The 22,000-nt window shown below is 46.2% G+C and overlaps 1 protein-coding gene across 1 annotated transcript in view; it reads right to left on the bottom strand.

Moving 5' to 3' along the window:
• The window catches only part of epha10 (EPH receptor A10), a 582,772-nt gene extending 577,128 nt beyond the window's left edge, over positions 1-5,644 (bottom strand). The window contains exon 1 of the mRNA XM_078237784.1: positions 5,413-5,644. Within this exon, the coding sequence (XP_078093910.1) occupies positions 5,413-5,503 (91 nt within the window). The 5' untranslated portion in view covers positions 5,504-5,644. The remainder of the gene's footprint in view (positions 1-5,412) is intronic.
• Positions 5,645-22,000: the final 16,356 nt, after the last annotated feature.

Below are 22,000 nucleotides of genomic sequence, written 5' to 3'. Positions count from 1 at the left end.
TAGTGTGCCAAACTGCCTAACACAAGACAGCCTGCACAAAACTGAAGGTGCCAATTCATTGGGCTGTGTGTGAAGATGTGGAGATGCCGGCGTTGGACTGGGGTAAGCACAGCAAGAAGTCTCACAACACCAGGTTAAAGTCCAACAGGTTTATTTGGTAGCAAATACCATAAGCTTTCGGAGCACAGCTCCTTCGTCAGATGGAGTGGATATCTGTTCTCAAACAGTGCAAACAGACACAGAAATCAAATTACAGAATACTGATTAGAATGCAAATCTCTACAGCCAGCCAGGTCTTAAATGTACAGACAATGTGGGTGGAGGGAGCATTCAACACAGGTTAAAGAGATGTCAGGTCAGGTTAAACCTCAGTCAGGTTAAAGGAGACAATACACATCTCTTTAACCTGTGTTGAATGCTCCCTCCACCCACATTGTCTGTACATTTAAGACCTGGCTGGCTGTAGAGATTTGCATTCTAATCAGTATTCTGTAATTTGATTTCTGTGTCTGTTTGCACTGTTTGAGAACAGATATCCACTCCATCTGACGAAGGAGCTGTGCTCCGAAAGCTTATGGTATTTGCTACCAAATAAACCTGTTGGACTTTAACCTGGTGTTGTGAGACTTCTTACTGTGTGTGAAGGGCATAGTATGACTACACTGGGTGGTGTGTACACAGTTCAGTACACAGGCCTATATATATATATTTCAGTCTGCTGACACAGGCTAGTGTGTAGTATGCAAAAATAAATGCTCTGTGAGCCAGGTTATGTGTGTCAAAACACAAGGCTCTGCTCAATGGGAAAGGGTGTGAGCTGCACTCTGTCTATTCACAAAAATATTACCCTCCTCATCCTGCATACATCAGTGGAGTTAACCTGCTCTGAACAGCTCGAGGTTTCTGTGTGCCTGCCTGTGGGTGTGGAACAGTGTGATGTTTCCACCAATAGCCCTGATCATTAGGAATCCTGGCGAGATTGCAGGATCTGTCTAACACACATACACCCTGCTCTGATTAGTTCTCAAATAATAGCGCTACAATAGAAAAATAATTTGTTGATGCCTATACATTCGGAAAGAATGTTTGGAAAATTAACTCAGGATCCCACCACGACTTGTTATTCAAGATATAATAATCAAACATTCCAAAGGGACATCAGACGTGAAGCATTTGACTAGAAATGTTTCACATTCTCTACTCTGGGTGAAGAGACAGTGGAACGGAACAAGTTGGGAGTTTGCTATTTGTTAATTAAATTAAACTAATGATCAAACGGCAAGCGAACTATCCTCCCTGTTCCTCTATCCACACTGTCCAAGCAAAATAAGTGGCTTAACAATAATGAATGTTCACAGGGTTTGAAAAATGATAGAGTGAAATTGGAACACTCTCTGTGCCCAGTGTTAGGGTGTGTGTGTGTCTCAGCGTATCACCATACTCGCCTCCCCAAATTGAGCCTGATTTGACAGCAGCGATTTCCAATCCTCACAAGCATATTCCACAAGGCTCCTGGCTAAATCAGATCCAGGATAATAGGGAGCTCAACATCCAATCTACACCGGGGAGAGGATGGATGCGAGTGGCGACTGTACAGAACAGTCCTACGGTGATGCAAAGCAGAGAGGAGTTACTGTGTCTGCTTTCCCACTCACTCAGCCTCACATCTAACGGGCGTCTGGGAGACAAAGAAACTCATTTACATTCTGTACATTTTGACAGGATATAAAGTCACCTCTGACCCGATCAGAAACAAAAGACACGCGACAAGTTTCCCATTTAACCCTTCCCATGACCATCCACCCACCCTGGCATCAAACTGGCACTGCCTCGAGTTTTGTGTTGCAATCCATCTATCCATCAATCCATTCACCCATCCATCCATCCATTTCCCCTGAACATTTCTGCAGATTCCATGTTGCCTCTTCCTAAACCTCGCCTCCACTGTCCAGGAGGGGGGAATCTGTGCTGCACCCGGGGTAAGCACCCCAAACACTGCCAGCTACATCCACCCGCCTCCTCCCGGAGGGAAAGAAATGAGAGTTTTCAGAAAAGCAGGATGCGCCATTTGCAGCGAGCTCCATGGACAGGTTCCGCGTCTGTTCAAACACTGAGCACTAAGCCGGAGTACCTATACTCACTCACACACTCACATACCCGGGCTAAAACAAGGCGAAAACCTGACGTTGACAGTTTGCACGTCGGGCCTCCCTCTGTGTGGAGTGCAGTGTAGCGCGGAGTGAACCCACACACTAATCTGGGTAAAACATAACTGTGCAGGTAAGAGTGGAAGAACCTGAACAGTGGGAAAAGGAGAAGGAAAGAGAGGGAGGGAAAGGGGTAGAGAGAGAAAGAAGGGACACAGAGAGAGGGCGGGGGGAGGCGGGGGGGGGGGGGGGGGGGGATGGAGGCAGAGAGAGCCAGGGGGAGGGAAAGGGGGATAGGAAGAGAGTGGGAGGGAGGGAGAGGAAGACAGAAGGAGGGGGAGACAGAAGAGGGGTGAGACAAAGGGAGAGGGGGAGGGGAGACAGGGAGAGAGGCAGGAGACAGGCACAATGGGGGAGGCAGGAAGATTGGGGGAGACAGTGGGATCGGGAGATGGGCAGAGGGTGGAGAAGACAAGAGAAGGAGAGGAGATGGGAGAGAGGGAGGCAGAGATTGGGAGGGGTACGTAGGGAGAGAGCAAAGGGGAAAGAAAGTGGGATGGAGAGCAAGTGGGGATAGGGAGAGAGAGATAGTGAGGATAGAGGGGGAAAGAGAGTAGGGATAGAAAGAATGGGGATAGAGAGCGCGGGGAGACAGAGGGCGCAGGGAGGCGGAGGGTGCAGGGAGATAGAGAAAGTGTGGGGATAGAGAGTGGTGGAGTAGAGAGAAAGCAGGGAGATAGAGAAAGCAGCGATAGAGAGTGCGAGAGTGGGCTTAGAAAGAGAGAGTGGGGGTAGAAAGAGAGAGAGTGGGGATAGGAAGAGAGAAAGTGGGGATAGGAAGAGAGAAAGTGCAGGAGGATAGAGAGCACAGGGGGATAGAGAGAGAGAGTGGGGGATGGAGAGAGAGTGGGAGATGGAGAAAGATTGGGAGATGGAAAGGGTGTAGAGAGAAAGAATGGGGGATGAGCGAGAACCGGGAATGGAGTGAGAGTGGGGGATGGAGCGAGAGTGGAGAATGGAGCGAGAGTGGAGGATGGAGCGAGAGTGGGGGATGGAGTGAGAGTGGGGGATGCAGCAAGAGAGCAAGGGATGGAGAGAGAAAACAGGGGATAGAGAGAAAGAACAAGAGATAGAGAGAGAGAGTGGGACAGAGAGAGAGAGAGACAGAGAGAGCGGGGGACAGAGAGAGAGAGAGAGTGGGGGACAGAGAGAAAGCAGAGTATAGAGAGAGAGTGAGAGGATAGAGAGATTGGGGGATAGAGAGAGACCAGGAGATAGAGAGAGCTGGGACAGAGAGAGAGAGAGAACGGGGGATAGACAGAGTGGAGGAGTGGAGGATAGAGAGAGTGAGTGTTGGATAGAGAGAGAGCGGGGATAGAGAGAGTGTGCAGGGGATAGAGAGAGTGTGCAGGGGATAGAGAGAAAAGGAGTGAGGGGATAGAGAGAAAGAGTGAGTGGGGAAAGAGAGAGAGAGATTAAGGGATAGATAGAGTGTGGCTGATAGAGAGTATGGATAGGGAGAGAGAGCGGGGGATAGAGAGAGAGAGAGAGGGGGAATAGGCAGAGATTGTGGGATAGGGAGAGAGAGCAAGGGGTTGCAAAGAGTGTTGGAGGATAGAGAGAGAGTGCAGATCGAGAGAGATTGTGGATAGAGAGAGAGCAGAGTGAGAAGACGGAGAATAAGTGGTGGATGCAGAAAGAGTGGGGATAGAGAGGGACACAGAGAGGGTGATTGAGAGAGAGGAGAAAGAGAGGGGGAGAAAGAGAGGGGGAGAAAGAGAGGGGAAGAAAGAGAGGGGGAGAAAAAGAGGGGGAGAAAAGAGAGGGGGGTGGACAGAGGGGGGAGGACAGAGAGGGGGAGGACAGAGAGGGGGAAGACAGAGACAGAGGGGGGATAGAGAGAGGGGGATAGAGAGAGGGGGATAGAGAGAGAGGGGATAGAGAGAGGGGGGTTAGCGAAAGGTGGGATAGAAAGAGGGAGATAGAGAGGGGGGATAGAAAGAGGGGGGATGGAGAGAGGGGGATAGAGAAAGGGAGGATAGAGAGAGGGGGATAGAGAGAGGTGGATAGAGAGAGTGGGGATAGAGAAAGAGCGGAGATAGAGAGACTGGGAGGACAGAGAGTGAGTGGTGGATAGAGAAAGAGTGGGGATAGAGAGGGACACCGAGGGGGTGACAGAAAGAGGGGAGAGAGAGAGGGGAGAAAGAGTGAGAGAAAGAGAGAGCGGACAAAGAGTACAGAGACAGGGGGGATAAAGAGAGAGCTGGGGGATTCATAGGGGAGAGGTGGGAATAGAAAGAGGGAATAGACAGAGAGAAGTGGGATGGAGAGAGAGGTGGATAGATAGAGAGAGGTGGGATAAAGAGAGGGAGGGATACATAAGGGAGAGGAGTAATAGAGAGATGTGGAATGACAGAGAGAAGTGGGATAGAGAGAGGGGGATAGATAGAAGTGGGGTATAGAAGGGGACATATAGAGATAAGTGGGATTGAGAAAAGTGAGATAGAGAGAAGTGAGATAGAGAGAAGTGGGACAGAGAGGAGGATAGATAGAGAAGTGGGAAAAAGAGAGGGAAGGATACACAAGGGAAAGGGGTGATAGAGAGATGTGGAATGACAGAGAGATGTGGGATAGAGGGGGATAGATAGAAGTGGGACAGAGAGAGAGAGGGATATATAGAGAAAAGTGGGATTGAATGAGAAGGGATAGATAGAAAGAAGTGAGATGGAGATAAGTGGGATAGAGAGAGAAGGGATAGAAAGAAATGGGATAGAGGGGGATATATAGAAAGTGGGATAGAGAGAGGCTGGATAGAGAGAAGTGGGATAGAAAGAGGGAGGATAGATAGAGGGGTGGGATAGAGAGAAGGTGATAGAGAGAAGTGGGATAGAGAGAAGGTGATAGAGAGAAGTGGGATAGAGAGAGGGAGGATAGATAGAAGGAAGTGGGATAGAGAGAAGGTGATAGAGAGAAGTGGGACAGATAGGGAATAGATAGAAGTGGGATAGAGAGGAATAGATAGAAGTGGGATGACAGAGGGAGGTGGGATGGAGAGAAGGTGATAGATAGAGAGAAGCGGGATTGAGGGGGGATAGAGAGAAGGAAGCAGGTCTCCCCCTCCCCAGACAGACTTTACTATAGGAACACTGCGGACCATTCACTCACCCATCACTGCAGCGGGCTCTCTTCCCCCAGCTCCCTGACTTGCCCCTAGGCTCCCCCGGGTTACATGCTCCCTCTAACAGGGCTGCAGCCGGTTGCTCACCTTCGTTAGCAGCGCTCCGGGGACTGTGTCGGAGAAAGTTCAGGAGGACGAGACAGCAGAAGCGCAGGCGAGCGGTTCCCAACAAAGTCATTTTAATTTCCTGTCCCGACACTTCGCTCCCAGTAGCAGCAGCCTGCACACTAACTATTTCATATACACTCTGCTTATTTCCCTCTTGTTGGCTCAAGGTCGTCACTGTCCCTGCTTGTTCCTTATATTTTATAATATTCCGGTATCTGCTCCAATATTATCAACGAGGTGGAAGCAAAGTGTTCCAGGAGGGGGAGGAGGGGGGCTGGCACTGACTGACAGCTCGAAGGGCCAATGACAATCCAAATCAGGCGTTTGCAGGGACCCTGGAAGTGTTGATGGAGGGGCTATCAGCCAATAGATGAGCCGAATGGCTCAATTAAGGCGGGCCCAGTGTCAGAGCTAGCCAATGGGACCAAGAAGGTGTATCCAGTTTGACAGTCGGACCTGCCCTTTGACAACCTCCCTGGGAGCAGAAATTTACAATAATTTTTGTATCGATTGCTGTTAAACGCTCCACATTCAAGTGGCTGGGTTTAATTCCAACCAGCTCATTTACATTAGCCCCCCACCTTTTTCTCCCCCAAGAAAGTAAAAGAGCTGGGAAAACTGACACTTGCACAGTTGAATATATAAAGATGAGGAAATTCCTATACCATTCACACGCATCGAGTGGAACATTTGTAAGTTTCAGCACAGTTGCATTAAGATCACAGAGTAATATTGTGTCACAGTCATGTTGGTAAACTCTCACAATCCGTTCTTTTGCAAACAAGTCGGTTAGAAATACTCTGACTTGATCGAGATGAACAGTTCTTAAAGGCAAGTTGCGTTTGATGGATTTCATTGAGTTTTATTTTTACCCATTAAAGGCACATTTTTACCCATTAAAGGCTGCAACATGTGTGGGCTTTCAAGGGTTTGATAATTTGCCTCACAAAAGGCTCGTTGGAAAAGAATATGATCCGAGAGAAATTCTCTGAATAGAAATACTGAAAGTTAAAATAGGGATGCTGGAAATCCGAAATCAAAACAGGAAACACTCAACAGTTCAAGCAGAGGAGGGGAGCGGGGGTGTGGTGGCGGGGGGGGGGGGGGGGCGGGGCTGGCAGATACAAGGCAAAATACTGGGGATGCTGGAATCTGAAACAACAATAGAAAATGCTGGAAAAATCTCAGCCAGTCTGACAGCATCTGTTTGGAGAGAAGAGCTGGCTGGAATTCTCCGACCTCGCCCATGGCTGGGATTCACCAGTCCCGCTGCAGTGAATGGAGATTTGGCCCCAAGCCGAATTCTCCGTTCTCGCTGGCAGCACTGGCAGGCCAAACGTTTCTGGATGCACTGTGGGAAAAAAGTCGACATTGCAGGTAGGTGACTTTCCATCAGAATTGACGACCGGATAGATAGAAAATTGGGTGACAGGGAAGACAAGACGTGGCTCAGACTGGTGAAGGGTGGGGTCGTTACATACTCCAAAGGTCAGTCAACACAAGGTGCGCTGGTGTTCTTTGTACAGTAAAAAGTCTCACAACACCAGGTTAAAGTCCAGGTTTATTTGGAATCATGAGCTTTCGGAACGCTGCTCCTTCATCAGGTGAGTGGAGAGGTGGGTTTCACATTCACAGCATATCTTGCAATTGTGTCTTTGCCTATATATGCCGTGTTTGTGAACCCACCTGTCCACTCACCTGATGAAGGAGCAGCACTCCGAAAGCTCATGATTCCAAATAAACCTGTTGGATTTTAACCTGGTGTTGTGAGACTTCTTATTGTGCCCACCCCAGTCCAATGCTGGCATCGCCACATCGTTGTTCTTTGTATACAGCTGTGTGGATTTCATTACAAAGAACGTAGTCCCAAAATTTGCTGAAGATGCAAAGTTGAAGGGTTGGCAAAAAAAACGAGGAAGTACAGACAGAATGGGCTGAATGGCTTCTGTGCTCTGTGACCAATCAAGCCCGCTTGATTGGCACCCCATCCACAAACATTTACTCCCTCCACTACTGGTGCACTGTGGCAACCATCTAAAAGATGCACTGTTCAGGTACACTGAGGGAGAATTTAGCATGGCCAATGCGCCTAACCAGCACATCTTTCAGACTATGGGAGGAAACCAGAGCACCCGGAGGAAACCCTCGCAGACACAGGGAGAACGTGCAGACTCCACACTGACAGTGACCAAAGCCAGGATTCGAACCCAGGTCCCTGGCGCTGTGAGGCAGCAGTGCAAACAACTGTGCCACCATGCCACCCCATTATACAAAAGATACTGAAGGTTCCTTAGACAGCACCTTCCAAGCACACAACCAGTACCATCTAGAAAGACACATGGGAACGCTATCACCTGGAAGTTCCCCTCCAAGACACTCTCCATCGCGATTTGGAAATATATCGCCGTTCCTTCACTTGCTGGTCAAAATCCTGGAACTCCCTCCCTAACAGCACTATGGCTGTATCTACACCTCAGGGACTGCAGTGGTTCAAGAAGACTTTGTCAAGGGCAAATAGGAATGTGCAACAAATGCTGGCCGAGCCAGCGATGTTCACATTCCATGAATGAATTTTTAAAAAATGACAGTAAAATATTGAAGAAAACATACAAGTTGGTAGATCTGGAAGATCTTGGCAGGTGAATTTCATGTCAATATGCATGAAGGATGAGAGGTAAGGAATGGATGTTGAAATTTAAGTATATGTTTATTTATTAGTGTCACAAGTAGGCTTACATTAACACTGCAATGAAGTTACTGTGAAAATCCCCTAGTCGCCACACTCTGGTGCCTGTTCAGGTACACTGAGGGAGAATTTAGCATGGCCAATGCGCCTAACCAGCACATCTTTCAGACTATGGGAGGAAACCAGAGCACCCGGAGGAAACCCACGCAGACACAGGGAGAACGTGCAGACTCCACACTGACAGTGACCAAAGCCAGGATTCGAACCCAGGTCCCTGGCGCTGTGAGGCAGCAGTGCAAACAACTGTGCCACCATGCCACCCCATTATACAAAAGATACTGAAGGAAGCGGTTTGTCCGAGAGCACCAACTCCATTTATATAACACCTTTGAGCATGAGCATACTTAGGAGAATAATGGACACCAAATCAAATAAAGAGATGCTAGGACAAATGTGTGAATGTGAGACTTGGACGTTACAGAGAGAGTGAAAGCCAACTTGCTCAATAGATTTGAAACGTGGGTTTGGAGGAGAATGGAAAGGCTCAAATAGGTACTAAAAATAATGCATACTGGAGTGCTGTGCAGAGCAAATGAATAACAACACTTACTGGACATAATTCGGAACAGAGTTTCAGAGGAACTGGACCTGTTGAAGATGTTATGGAGAGAAGCTTTCAAGGAATAAGTGGAGGAAGATAATATCAATGCTGCGTGGGTTGAACATGGTAGTTATTGGGAATTGAAAAGACTTGCACAAGATAGTGAGATGCAGAAAAAATTACCAAGGACCAACTCTGACTAGAGTGCACATAAAGATGATGACAGAAGACCAAAAGCTCAGAAAGATTTTTAAGAAGCGTCATAAAATAGGAAAAAAACTTGAGTTCATAGAGTGCTTTTTACAACATCAGGATATTACAAATTTAGCTTTATAATCAGTTACATGCTTTTGAAGTGAAGTCACTCTTGTCACAAAAGCAGCAGTCAATTTGTGCACAGCAAGCACCCACTAACAGCAATGTGATAATGGCCAGATAATCAGTTTCTTGTGTTGAGTGAGGGATTAACACTGGACAGGACACCACGAATCGCTCTCCTGCTCTTCCTCAACATGGTGGCATGGGATCTTTTATACTTTCCTGGAGAGCAGGGAGTGCCTCAGCTTATTGTTTCATCTGGAAAATGGCACCTTCCCTCAGGACTGCACTGAAGTGGGCAGCAGGGTGGCACGGTGGTTAGCACAGCTGCCTCACAGCACCAGGGACCCAGGTTCAGTTCTGGCTTCAGGGTGACTGTCTGTGTGGAGTTTGCACATTCTCCCCGTGCCGGCGTGGGTTTCCTTCGGGTGGTCTGGTTTCCTCCCACAGTCCAAAGATGTGCGGGTTGGTTGGATTGATCAATGCTAAATTGTCCCTCAGTGTCAAGGAGATTAGCAGGGTAAATATAGGCCGTTAAGGGGATAGGGCCTGGATGGGATTGTTGTCGATGCAGGCTCAATTAGCCAAATGGCCTCCTTCTGCACTGTAGGGATTCTATGATACTAAGTGCCAGATTAGATTATGTTCTCATGTCTCAGGAGCAGAACTGAACCAGGAGAGCAGTAGTTGATTATAAAGAGGCCATTCAAACTTTTGAGAGTATACAGAATAGATGCACCAGGATGTTGCCACAGATCCAACATTATTTAATGGTTATTGTATTTTGAAACAATGTAAGACTCCGGACCCATTTCCAATGACACAGAGAAGGATACAAAGAGATTTGATGGAGGTATTTAATTTTATGAAGGGTTTTGACACAGTGAGTAGGGAAAGACTATTTCCTCTGGTCAGGGAGTGAGTGAGAAGGGGAAAATTAATTTTAAATTATTATCGATTATTGTGAAAACAGCTGTGTGGTGGATTTAGCTTTGGACTGCTTTAGCAACCTGCTAGCATAGACACATTCAGTGCTGTAAATGTCAGTGGTTCTTCTATGGCTATATGGATGGCTGGGGGAATGGGGTCTAAATATGGCTGCAGGCTAAAATTCAACTTCTTCTATGAAGTGCTACAGTATCACATTTTAAGTTTGAGCTTATTTATTAGTGTTACAAGTAGGCTTATAGTAACACTGCAATGAAGTTACTGTGAAAATCCCCCCAGTCGCCATACTCCGGCGCCTGTCCGGGTACACTGAGGGAGAATTTAGCATTGCCAATGCACCTAACCAACACATCTTTCGGACTGTGGGAGGAAATCAGAGCACCCAAAGAAATCCCACGCAGACACGGGGAGAACATGCAGACTCCGCACAGATAGTGACCCAAACCAGGAATCGAACCCGGGTCCCTGGCGCTGTGAGGCAGCAGTGCTAACCACTGTGCCACCGTGCCACCCACCATGCACGTAGATAACTTGATAATTTTACTCAGGATTGTAGTACGCTGTGTATTCTACTCAGCTCTCCCTCATTGTAAACAATGATTTGACACCTTTCTAAAGATGGAATTTCATTAAGTTAGGTACTGGTAGGTAAAGTGTTGACCAAGTCCTTTAGCTTAAGGTGGGGAGTGGGTAAACTTTGAAAAGTTGTGTCTGTTTATCAGGCTAATGTCATATTAAAGGTGCATAATTTGCATAATTGCTTTGGTATAAAGCACAGTAAACTGTTAAAATTAAATGTATGATAGTGTGCCAACATCTTTAAGGGAATCTGCATTTAACAGCGTGTCTGCATGCTTAAGTTCATGTAAACATCTTCTGTAGCCTGTGAGAATGATTCAGGGTATGTATAAATAATGGTAAATATATTTAATCATGTGTGCGTATATTTAGAGATGAATGTGTATGTTTAACAGTGTCTCAGAATGTTTAATGCATGTATGTTTAATCGTGTTTATGTTAATTGGTGATGGGTGTATATGTTTGACCACATGATAAATTGGGTGGGTATGTGAGTAGATACTGTGATATCATAGAATTATAGATTGATACAGCTTTGGAGAGAGAGGCCATTCAGCCCATTTTGCCTGTGTCAGCTCTTTGGAAGGCAGTCCACTAAGTACCATTCCACTGCTGTTTCCACATAGTCCAGCAACTTTCTTTCCTTTATTTATTCAATTCTATTTTGAAAGTCATCCTTAATTTCATTCCCACCACCTTTTCTGACAGGATGGTTTAGACCATCAGAATTTTTATCTTCCTAGTTGTCCCCTCTGGTACTTTTTCCAATCACTTTAAATCCATGCCCTCTGATTGCCGACCCTCGCCACTGAAAACAGTTTTTCCTGATTAACTTCATCAAAATCCATCAAGATTTTGAACACCTCTGTCAATCTCCCAATTATCTTCTCTGCTGTACGGAGCACAGCTTCTCTTTCTCAAGTCCCTTCACAGAATTGAAGTCTTTCATTTCTGATGCCAGCCCCTTGCTCCATCCCTAAAACTTTGAAATGTTCCACTGAAGTGTGGCGCCCGCAACTTGTCAATGTTTTTCAAAGGTTTTCATCGAATCCCTACAGTGTAGAAGGAGTCCATTCAGCCCATCGAGCCTGCACCGACAACAATCCCACACAGGCCCTATCTCCGTAACCCCACGTATTTCCCCTGCTAATCCCCCCGACACTAAGGAGCAATTTAGCATGGCCAATCCACCTAACCTGCACATCCTTGGAGTATGGGAGGAAACCGGAGCACCCGGGGGAAACCCATGCAGACATGGGGAGAATGTGCAAACTCCACACAGACAGTCATCCGAGGCCGGAATTGAACCCGGGTCCCTGGCGCTGAGAGGTAGCAGGGCTACCCACTGTGCCACTCAAACAATCAATGTCATGGAAACTATCATTGAGACTAGCTTAAAAGCAAAATGCTGCGGATGCTGGAATCTGAAACAAAAACAGAAAATGCTGAAAAATCTTAGCAGGTCCGACAGCGTCTGTGGAGAGAGAATAGAGCCAACGTTTCTGGATGACCCTTTGTCAGAGCTCTGACCCTGACCTGTCAGACCTGATGAGATTTTCCAGAATATTCTGTTTTTGACTTTATATATTCCCAATTTATTAATTGAATTTCAATCCCACCAGCTGATGTGGTGGGATTTGAACCCATGTCCCCCAAAGCATCAGCCTGGCCTCTGGTCACTAGGCCAGTGGTGTTTCCACTACATCACTGCCTCCCCTACCTTCTTTGTATACCTGCTTTGCTTTTGCACTCTAAGCCTTGATTTATAAGACCAGGATTCCATAGTACTTTTGAACAGTCTTCTCAACCTGCCCAGCCACCTTCAAAGGTCTGTGTCTGCACCCCTAGTTGTTTTACATTTATTTAGTAGTGTCACAAGTAGGCTTACATTTATACTACAATGAAGTTACTGTGAAAATCCCCTAGTTGCCACACTCCTGCGCCTGTTTGGGTACACTGAGGGAGAATTTAGCATGGCCAATGCACTTAACCAGACTTTCAGACCGTGGGAGGAAACCGGAGCACCCGGAGGAAACTCACGCAGACACGGGGAGAGCTTGCAGACTCCGCACTGACAGTGACTCAAGCCGGGAATCGAACCCGGGTCCCTGGCGCTGTGAGGCAGCAGTGCTAGATGTCTCTATTTCTGCATCCCCATTAAAATTGTACCATTTAATTTTCATTGCACCTCCATATTCTCCCGACCAAAACTTTGCACAGTTCTATTATATTCCATCCACCACGTTTCTGTCCATTCCACTAATCCAATGTCCTCCTGATGTCTGCTCCTATATGTGTACTTGATGGTGAGTGAGTGAACTTAGTGATATGTGAATCTGTTCAGTGACAAGAATGTTCAATTCTGAGAATGTCCAGTGATGTATAAATAAGTTTGGAGACGTGAGTATGTTTGGTGATCAGTTTGTTTAGTGATGTGTGAGCACGTTTAGTGGGCTGAGTATACTAATGATGTGTGAGTCTGTTAACAGTGTCTGTGTGTGTGCATGTTTAACGATGGTGTTGATCTATTTAATAACATGGATGTAAACTCATTGGCACACACATTTAGACTATTGCTGGAGCCGTTTCCGCAACTATCGATAAATAATCTTGTTGTCAAATAAACTCTGGGAGATAAGCCATAATTTCCTGGGAAATTACACAGTAAGGAACACTACAGAGTGAATATAAGCATCATTTAATGAGTTATTTAGATGTTCCACCGGAATTAACACTGAGTTATCCTACTTATTAGGGGACTCAAAGTCCCTGTAGTATCCCTGTATCAGATGTCAACAACTTTACAAATCAGCCGTGATCCCAGTTTCATGTATTCAGGGCTCTCTTTCCCATCTCTTTGCTGATTCCTCTTGTTTCACATGAATTCAAATCATTAATGAATTCAGTGCACCAGCATTTAATACAATTTCAATTGGCGGATATTTAATTCTGGAAGATTGGTCTGATTTACCCGGATAGTGGGTTTTAATGGGTGACAAAGCTTGGGGTTCCTGAAAGTTAAAGTGATCAGCAGACAATGTTACTGCAATGGCTTAGTGGTATTATCGCTGGACTATTAATCCAGAAACTCAGCTAATGTTCTGGCAACCCGGATTGGAATCCCGCAGATGGTGGAAATTCAATTCAATAAAAAAAATCTGAAATTATGAATCTATTGATGACCATGAAACCATTGTCGATTGTCAGAAAAACCCATCTGGTTCACTAATGTCCTTTAGGGAAGGAAATCTGCCGTCCTTACCTGGTCTGGCCTACATGTGACTGCAGAGCCACAGCAATGTGGTTGACTCTCAACTGTGCTCTGAAGAGACCTAGCAAGCCATTTTCAGTTCAGGGGAACCTCGGGATGGGCAATAAGTGCTGAACTGCCTTGTCCCTTGTCTCACAAATGAATAACAAAAATGCTTGTGCTTGAGGTGGGTCCGTGCTTTTGATGGTGGGAACCAATATCCCAACAACAGACCCTCTCATGCACACTTCCCATTTCCTTCACCTAATTCCCAGTGCAAGAAACCATCCCCAATTGTTCCGAGACTTATACAGTCTTCTGTCCCTGGGATGCAGCCTGCATTGTGTTCCAGGAACGTGAGATGAAGCTCAGACAACACAAATCAAGCTGATCACAAGGTCAACTGTGCTGAGGGGTGCAGTGTTGTGTCACGGACAGTGTTAATGCTTTTCCTGAAATCAGCATGTTTTGTATGAAAGTGGTCCGTGTTTCTTACCCTCAGTCCCAATTAAATGATTTCAGCAGCAAGCTTTTTGTGAGTTTAAAAGTAAAGGAGTTATTTATTCTCACTCAGTTACCCTGAAGTAACACAACTTGTCTCACGCGCACAATAATTGTGTGCACAGGAAGATAATATACTCTTACAACTTATAATTATCTCAGTCTCTTTCATGGCAGGTCTCGGATAAAGTCAATGCTTAAGTTGAAGTGAAGGTCTTGTCGAGTGAGGAATTATCAGCAAGCTGTGAGGGTTCTTATAATCCACTTTCTAGAAGATTTGTTCTCAGCTGGACTTTAACAGGAATGTGTTGGGGAATTCTTCTCTGAAGTAGGATCTCACACTTTCAAGGTATTGCTGTTTATTACCATGGCTGCTTGGGTTATTTGCAGCGAGTTTGATAGTTTTTAGAAGATTGCTGTCTGTGGGCACTTTCTTGCTGGCTTCAAAGCAGAGCGAAACCATCATGTGACCGCATCATGTGACCATTTACAAGTCCAAAGTCCTTTTCCTAATAAGATAGATAGCTACATCGAGTACATATTCTGTATTGCGGGTTTTAACACCTTGAGTGTTTGAGACAGCCAGAATTCTTGGCCAGAATTCTTCCATCCTGTCCACCACTGGAATTTGAGTGGGCGGATTGCGAAGAATGTGAAACGCCTTTGACGGTCGGGCGGGAATTTCCGGCTTTTAGACCAGCGCGGCCGGAGAATTCCGCCCCTTGTCTTTGAAAGACCCTTTCAATTTGATGATACCTGTTTGGATTAATTTCAGGAAAAGGCATTGGCCAGAATCTTATCACTGTTCACACCGGCGGGGTTTTCCCATCCCGCTGCAGGGGACGGAGATTTGGCTGGCCGACAAATTTTCTGACCTCACTGCAGCGGGAGCGTGGTGTGGACGGCAGGTAAGATCGTGCCCATTGAGTCAGCATCAGTCTGGAATGTTCCTTTTGCTTCCTCTTGAGGCAGGGGAATGTTTTCGCTCCACAAGTCAGGTGACCCTCAGGCGGCCATCTTTTGCAGACTTTTGTGGTCAGTTTTAAAATGAAAACACTAATTTGAAATTCAGAATACTCCAGGGTATGACACTGGGTTTTCTTCCTTTGATATAAAATCCATTGAATCATTTATTACAATCATGCTGAATGTATATTTGTTGCCGATAATGCAGTACCTCGATTTAAAAGTTCTCACCTTTGATTGATTTGATTTATTGTCACATCTATTGGGATTATAGTGAAAAGTATTGTTTATTGCACACTATACAGACAAAGCATACTGTTCATAGGGAAGGAAAGGAAAGAGCGCAGAATGTAGTGTTACAGTCATAGCTAGGATGTAGAGTAAGATCAACTTAATGCAAGGTAGGTCCATTCAAAAGTCTGATGGCAGCAGGGAAGAAGCTGTTCTTGAGCCGGTTGGTATGTGACCTCAGACATTTGTATCTTTTTCCCCATGGAAGAAGGTGTAAGAGAGAATGTCCGGGGTGCGTGGAGTCCTTGATTATGCTGGCTGCTTTTCTGAGGCAGTGGGAAGTGTAGACAGGGCCAATGGATAGGAGGTTGGTTTGAGTGATGGGCTGGACTTCATTCACGACCTTTTGTAGTTTCTTGCGGCCTTGGGCAGAGTTCTTTGGGTTCGAGTCCCTACATTGCCTCACCTTACCCAATCTCTATAACAATCTCCAGCCCCAATACCCACCAACACTTGACATTTCTCCAATTCAGTCCTCCTGTATATCCGCCACTTCCTCCATCTCACCATTGGCAGCCAGGCCTTTAATCTTCTAGGTCCTAACTGCAGAAATTCCTTCCCTCAACCTCTCTGCATCTCTACCTTTCCTCCTTTAAGATGCTCTTTAAAACCTACGTCTTAGAGCAAGCTTTCGGTTACCTGTCACAATATCTGCTCATGTACCTTGGTGTCAAATTCTGCCTGGTACTGCCTACTATAACTCATGATGACAACGTGAGTGCTTTACGGTTAGAGGAGAAACTCCACCCGGAATCAAATCACAAGGATGGAATTCAGCTAAAAGAGTTCAACTCATTCAGTAAACCTTGACGCTGGAATTTTACAGCCCTGCCCCCCACAGGGCGAGGATCGTATATCAGACATATACATCACCCCGATGTTAATCAAACTTGGCTTCAATGGAGGGTAAAATCAGGCAGATTATAAGACGGACAACCACCCCACACCCACCCCAGGGTGCTGGGCGGGCAATGGAAATGTCCGTTGACCTCGGGTGGGAATTTCCGGTCTCGCTCAAGTGAGGCTGTAAAGTCCCGCCCTGAGTGTTTGGGAAGATTGCCTGTACCATGAGATTCAACCTCAACTGCCTCTTCCACAATGACGAGCTGCATTCATATAGTCCCTTTAACATAGTAATCCACTCTAAGGCGTTTCACAGGAATCATAGAATCATAGAAACCCTACAGTGCAGAAAGAGGCCATTTGGCCCATCGAGTCTGCACCGAGTGTTATTGTACAAAAGGGAACTTAAAGGAGCAAAGGTGGTGGGGCTCATACCAAGGAGAACAACTAGGGCGAGAGAGGGTATGCATTTTGTTGGGGTCGAGTGAATCAAAGGCACGGTAGCACAGTGGTTAGCACTGCTGCTTCACAGCTCCAGGGTCCCGGGTTCGATTCCCGGCTTGGGTCACTGTCTGTGTGGAGTTTGCACATTCTCCTCGTGTCTGCGTGGGTTTCCTCCGGGTGCTCCGGTTTCCTCCCACAGTCCAAAAATGTGCGGGTTAGGTTGATTGGCCAGGTTAAAAATTGTCCCTTAGAGTCCTGGGATGCGTAGGTTAGAGGGATTAGCGGGTAAAATATGTGGGGGGAGGGCCTGGGTGGGATTGTGGTCGGTGCAGACTCGATGGGCCGAATGGCCTCCTTCTGCACTGTAGGGTTTCTATGATTCTATGAAAGGTGAATGTGCAGGTGTGATTATGCAGCTGCAGGAATATTGTGGCTATGTCCAGATAGTCATTATTCTTTGCAACAAACATGTCCTTTCCTAGGTCGAGAGAGGATTGGGTGTGGACATTCATTTCTAAATTTGCTTTTGTGGGGTTAAATCGCTGGTTTCAGAATAAAATCAGTTCTATTTGTGGTGTCCTCACAAAGGAAAAAGGGCGGCACGGTGGCACAGTGGTTAGCACTGCTGTCTCATAGCGCCAGGGACCCAGGTTCAATTCCAGCCTTGGGTCACTGTCTGTGTGGACTTTGCACATTCTCCCCATGTCTGCATGGGTTTCCTCCAGGTGCTCCGGTTTCCTGCAACAGTCCAAAGATGTGTGGGTTAGGTTGATTGGCCATGCTAAATTGCCCCTTAGTGTCAGGGGGATAAGCAGGATAAATGTGTGTGGTTATGGGGATAGGAGCTGGGTGGGATGTGGTCGATACAGATGCGATGGGCCGAATGGCCTCCTTCTGTACTGTAGGGATTCTAAGGATTTTTTTTTTTTGTTTCAAATATTCACTGTTCATTGTGCTCAGACGAATTTGCCTTCTTTTCAGTCAGCTGCAGTGATCGAAGGTAGCAGCACTGTGTCTCTCGAAGAAACAAATGAACACTTTTTTAAAAAGGAGCAGTTTGGGTGTCGGGGGGATCCGTGTGGAATACCTGAATGCTTCAGGCATTCAGCGTCACCCTCCCAAATTCCCAGACAGCAGATCCAGAATAAATCTGCTTCCATTCTTTTGAGGAAGAGCAAACCCTTACTGCATCGACACGGCACTTTCTAGTTTCCCACTGCTGCTGATCTGTGGAGCGAGGTTGTCAGTTGATTGCCAAATAATAAAAGGTTACTGGAAGAATTAAGAATACTCGTCGGTGATTAAGTGATGACGATCTTGTCAGAGATTCAGACTCGGTAGCACAAAATGAACCTCAAAAAGGGCAAAGGCGTCGACTGAATTCCAAAAAAAACCAAGATTGCTGCTTTGTAATCAACCTACGTGTAATCCTGTGGAGGAGTTTGTGGGCTCGTTTGAATTCGTGTTGCACTTTATTGAAAACAAATCAATGCCAAGTCTCATGGCAGATGTCAAGGGTTTCAGATTGTGATATAATTGCTGCAGATTAATCAGAGATACAAACCATTCCTGATCATCCCAGAAAAAAGCAACCCCCCTCCCCCCCACCCCGCGCCCGCTCCCCGTAGCTTCATTACTCCATGACCAACCGCCACTTTATATCCACGTGATTGGCCTATCCTGGTCACTTCCAAGATCTGGGGTCTTCAGAGTCCGGAACATCGCCAAATCTGTAAGAGATTTAAAAAGAACATTATTGGACAGTTTAAAGGCGTCAGAGTTAAGTTTTAAAAACATCGAACGAGAGTAAAAGATAGAATTGGAGGAAATGCTGGGGACAGCTCGCAAGAAGTCGCCTTTCTCTCACACCATCTTTTCTGCATAATCAAGGACCCTACACACCCCGGACATACTCTCTCCCACCTTCTTCCATCGGGAAAAAGATACAAAAGTTTGCGATCACGTACAACCGACTCAAGAACAGCTTCTTCCCTGCTGCTGTCAGATTTTTGAATGGACCTACTATATACATAGAACATAGAACAGTACAGCACAGAACAGGCCCTTCGGCCCACGATGTTGTGCCGAGCTTTATCTGAAACCAAGATCAAGCTATCCCACTCCCTATCATCCTGGTGTGCTCCATGTGCCTATCCAATAACCGCTTAAATGTTCCTAAAGTGTCTGACTCCACTATCACTGCAGGCAATCCATTCCACACCCCAACCACTCTCTGCGTAAAGAACCTACCTCTGATATCCTTCCTGTATCTCCCACCACGAACCCTACAGTTATGCCCTATAATATATATATGTATATATATAATGTATATAATATATATTAAGCTGATCTTTCCCTACACCCTAGCTATAACTGTAACAGTCCATTCTGTACTCTTTCCTTTCCTCCTCCCCTATGTACTCTATGAACGGTATGTTTTGTCTGTATAGCGCGCAAGAAACAATACTTTCCACTGTATCCCAGTGTATGTGACAGTAATAAATCAAATCACCATCCCCCTCACCTTCCACCTCCATCCTCAGCTGCAGCATGAGCAAGAAACTCGTGGGTTTCTTTGTGACCAGGAAAGAGATCAACCATCCCCCAGAACCCCTTTGCTCTGGCCCTGAATCCCCACCTCTCTCTGGCCTCTTTTTTCTCTGCTGTGTGCTCTCTCAGAATTAGACACTGAGCCACATAGCCTGGTCTCTTGCCTCTATTTCTGCAAAATTACTAACCATTCAACTTCCCATCTGGGTCCCTTTACTGACTGACATCACTAGGAGTTCTCTATACTCAGGCAAACTCTACCTTCACTTTCAAAAGCATTATCATCTACCCCTTCCCTTGCAATTTCAAACCATCTGTGATTACAAACCAGCACCCCATCTCCAAACTCCTTCCCGCTCCAAAGTCTGCAAACATGTCGTCATTTCTGATTTCAGTGTCCATCTACTCCTCAATTCACAGGTTGAAGCCGTCCAACCAGATGTCCAGCCTCGCTGAGGCACTGAGACAGCCTGAAGCAGAGTTACAAACGGCGTTCTCTGTTCTTGCTCCAGTGACGCGTTCGCCCACTGTGTCCTCTTCACAGCCTTCGAAACAATCAACCACACCACGCCATCCCAAAAGCCGCTCCTCCATTGAATCATTGGGAAACACTGCCTGTACTTGCCAACCTGGTTGTGGTCAGGTTTCCAGGAGTGGCTTCTTGATCGAGACCTTCTGGAAATGCCAAAGCCAAGGCTTTCAGTTCTTACACCAATTCAGAGTGTCTTTGCTGCCAGTTCTGGTCACTGTTTGAATCTCAATGAGGCAATTCAAAGCTTGACATCTCATATGATCCTGATGCTAATTTTTGACCCCCCCCCCCCCCACGGCCCCCCCCCCCCCCCCCACTCCCCGGCCTGCTCCCAGCCCCCTCCCTCTTCTTCACAAAGACCTTCACCTTCATTTGCCTCCACCACTTTCTCTAAGATTTTTCTCAGTATGTATGCCATCTTCAGAATGAACTACTCCAACACGCTTTCTGGTTCAAATTTCTCCTTGGAACTCCTTTCGGTATCTTGTCTGCTTTCTTGCATCTTTGTAGAAACTTGATGGCTGTGTCGATATGCGCGATCTTCTTGGAGATCCTCTACTGCTCCCTCCACTCACATTGTCTGTATCTTTAAGACTTGATTAGCTGTAAAGATTCGCATTCTAATCAGCATTCTGTAAATTGATTTTGTGTCTCTGTGTGCCTTGTTTGGGAGCACATTTCCACTCCATCTGACGAAGGCGCAGCGCTCCGAAAGCTAATGGCATTTGCTGCCAAATAAACCTGTTGGACTTTAACCTGGTGTTGTTAAAACTCTTACTATCAAATTTCTCCCTCAGAGGCTTGAGAACTTGTTCTAGGCCAACACTCCAGGCAGTACTGAGGCAGTAGTGGAGGAACAATTTATGGGATCAGATAATAAACTGAGGCCCTGTCTGCTTACCTCCACATCATTAAAGTTTAAAGTTTATTCATTAGTCACAAGTAGGCTTACATTATCACAGCAATGAAGTTACTGTGAAAATCCCCTTGTCGCCACACTCCGGCACCTGTTTGGGTACACTGAGGGAGAATTTAGCATGGCCAATGCACCTAACCAGCATGACTTTCAGACTGTGAGAGGAAACCGAAGCACCCGAAGGAAATCCTCACAGACACTGGGAGAACATGCAGACTCCGTGCAGACAGTGACCCAAACCAGGAATCGAACCTGGCTCCTTAGTGCTGTGAAGCAGCAGTGCTAACCACTGTGCCACCATAATGTTTCCCTTTAAGCATTGATGGCTGATTGCCTATTCTGTACCTTTTCGTTTTGTTGGTGGATTAAATTGTTTCCCGTTTCGGGGTTGCTTCGATGACTTTGGCACCACAGCTGGCTGCATGTTCCTTCCCAAACTGGTGAACGGCACCATTTTGTGAGCTCTGGAGCTCTTGTACATGTTTTCCAGTGTTTCCCATGGCCAGTGCAATTTCTATTGCTCACTTAAAATTTATGTCGACTCTGCAAGCAATCTGCATTGAATTGCATTGGTGGAAACCAGTAGTGATTCATACCAGCATGACGTCTTGCCGAAGAGGTGGGAAGCTTCCAGGCGGGGGGAAGCAGCCATGCTGAACCCCCTAATGAGATGTAAAGCCAGGCAATCTGATGCTAATAAGCTTTGCGCTCTTTCTGGGTACGAAGTGGCTCTTGCCAATAAAGGAGGGCCAGGAAGATAGCAATGAAATTTGCGCCGGACGCAAATCAGATTTTTGGCTTCTCATGCAATTTTCCCAGCCCACTACACCAATCAATGGTCATGGTGAGTTGGCAAGTTTGCACCCTTTATGTTTAAAGAAATGTTTTAAAATTCAGCTTTTTTGTTTACTTGGGAGGGAGCTAATAAATTTTTGACAATAGAAGAAGATTTTCCCTGGGGATTTTCATTAGGTTGATTGACAGTGTCATGTGATAATGTGGGTAATGGGAGGAGCTATGTAGGTTGCAGGGAAAAACAGCTTTCAGGATTGCTTGGGGTTTGTTTAAAGAGAGAGGTCTGCAAACTTCTCTCTCTCCACAAAAATCTCTCTTAAAGCTTCAAGGCTATTTACACCCCTTAT

This window comes from Mustelus asterias, chromosome 21 (genome assembly GCF_964213995.1).
Source record: "Mustelus asterias chromosome 21, sMusAst1.hap1.1, whole genome shotgun sequence".
Taxonomy (NCBI): domain Eukaryota; kingdom Metazoa; phylum Chordata; class Chondrichthyes; order Carcharhiniformes; family Triakidae; genus Mustelus; species Mustelus asterias.
The sequence above is the reverse complement of the archived record's forward strand: the minus strand, read 5'-3'. Positions and strand labels throughout refer to the sequence as shown.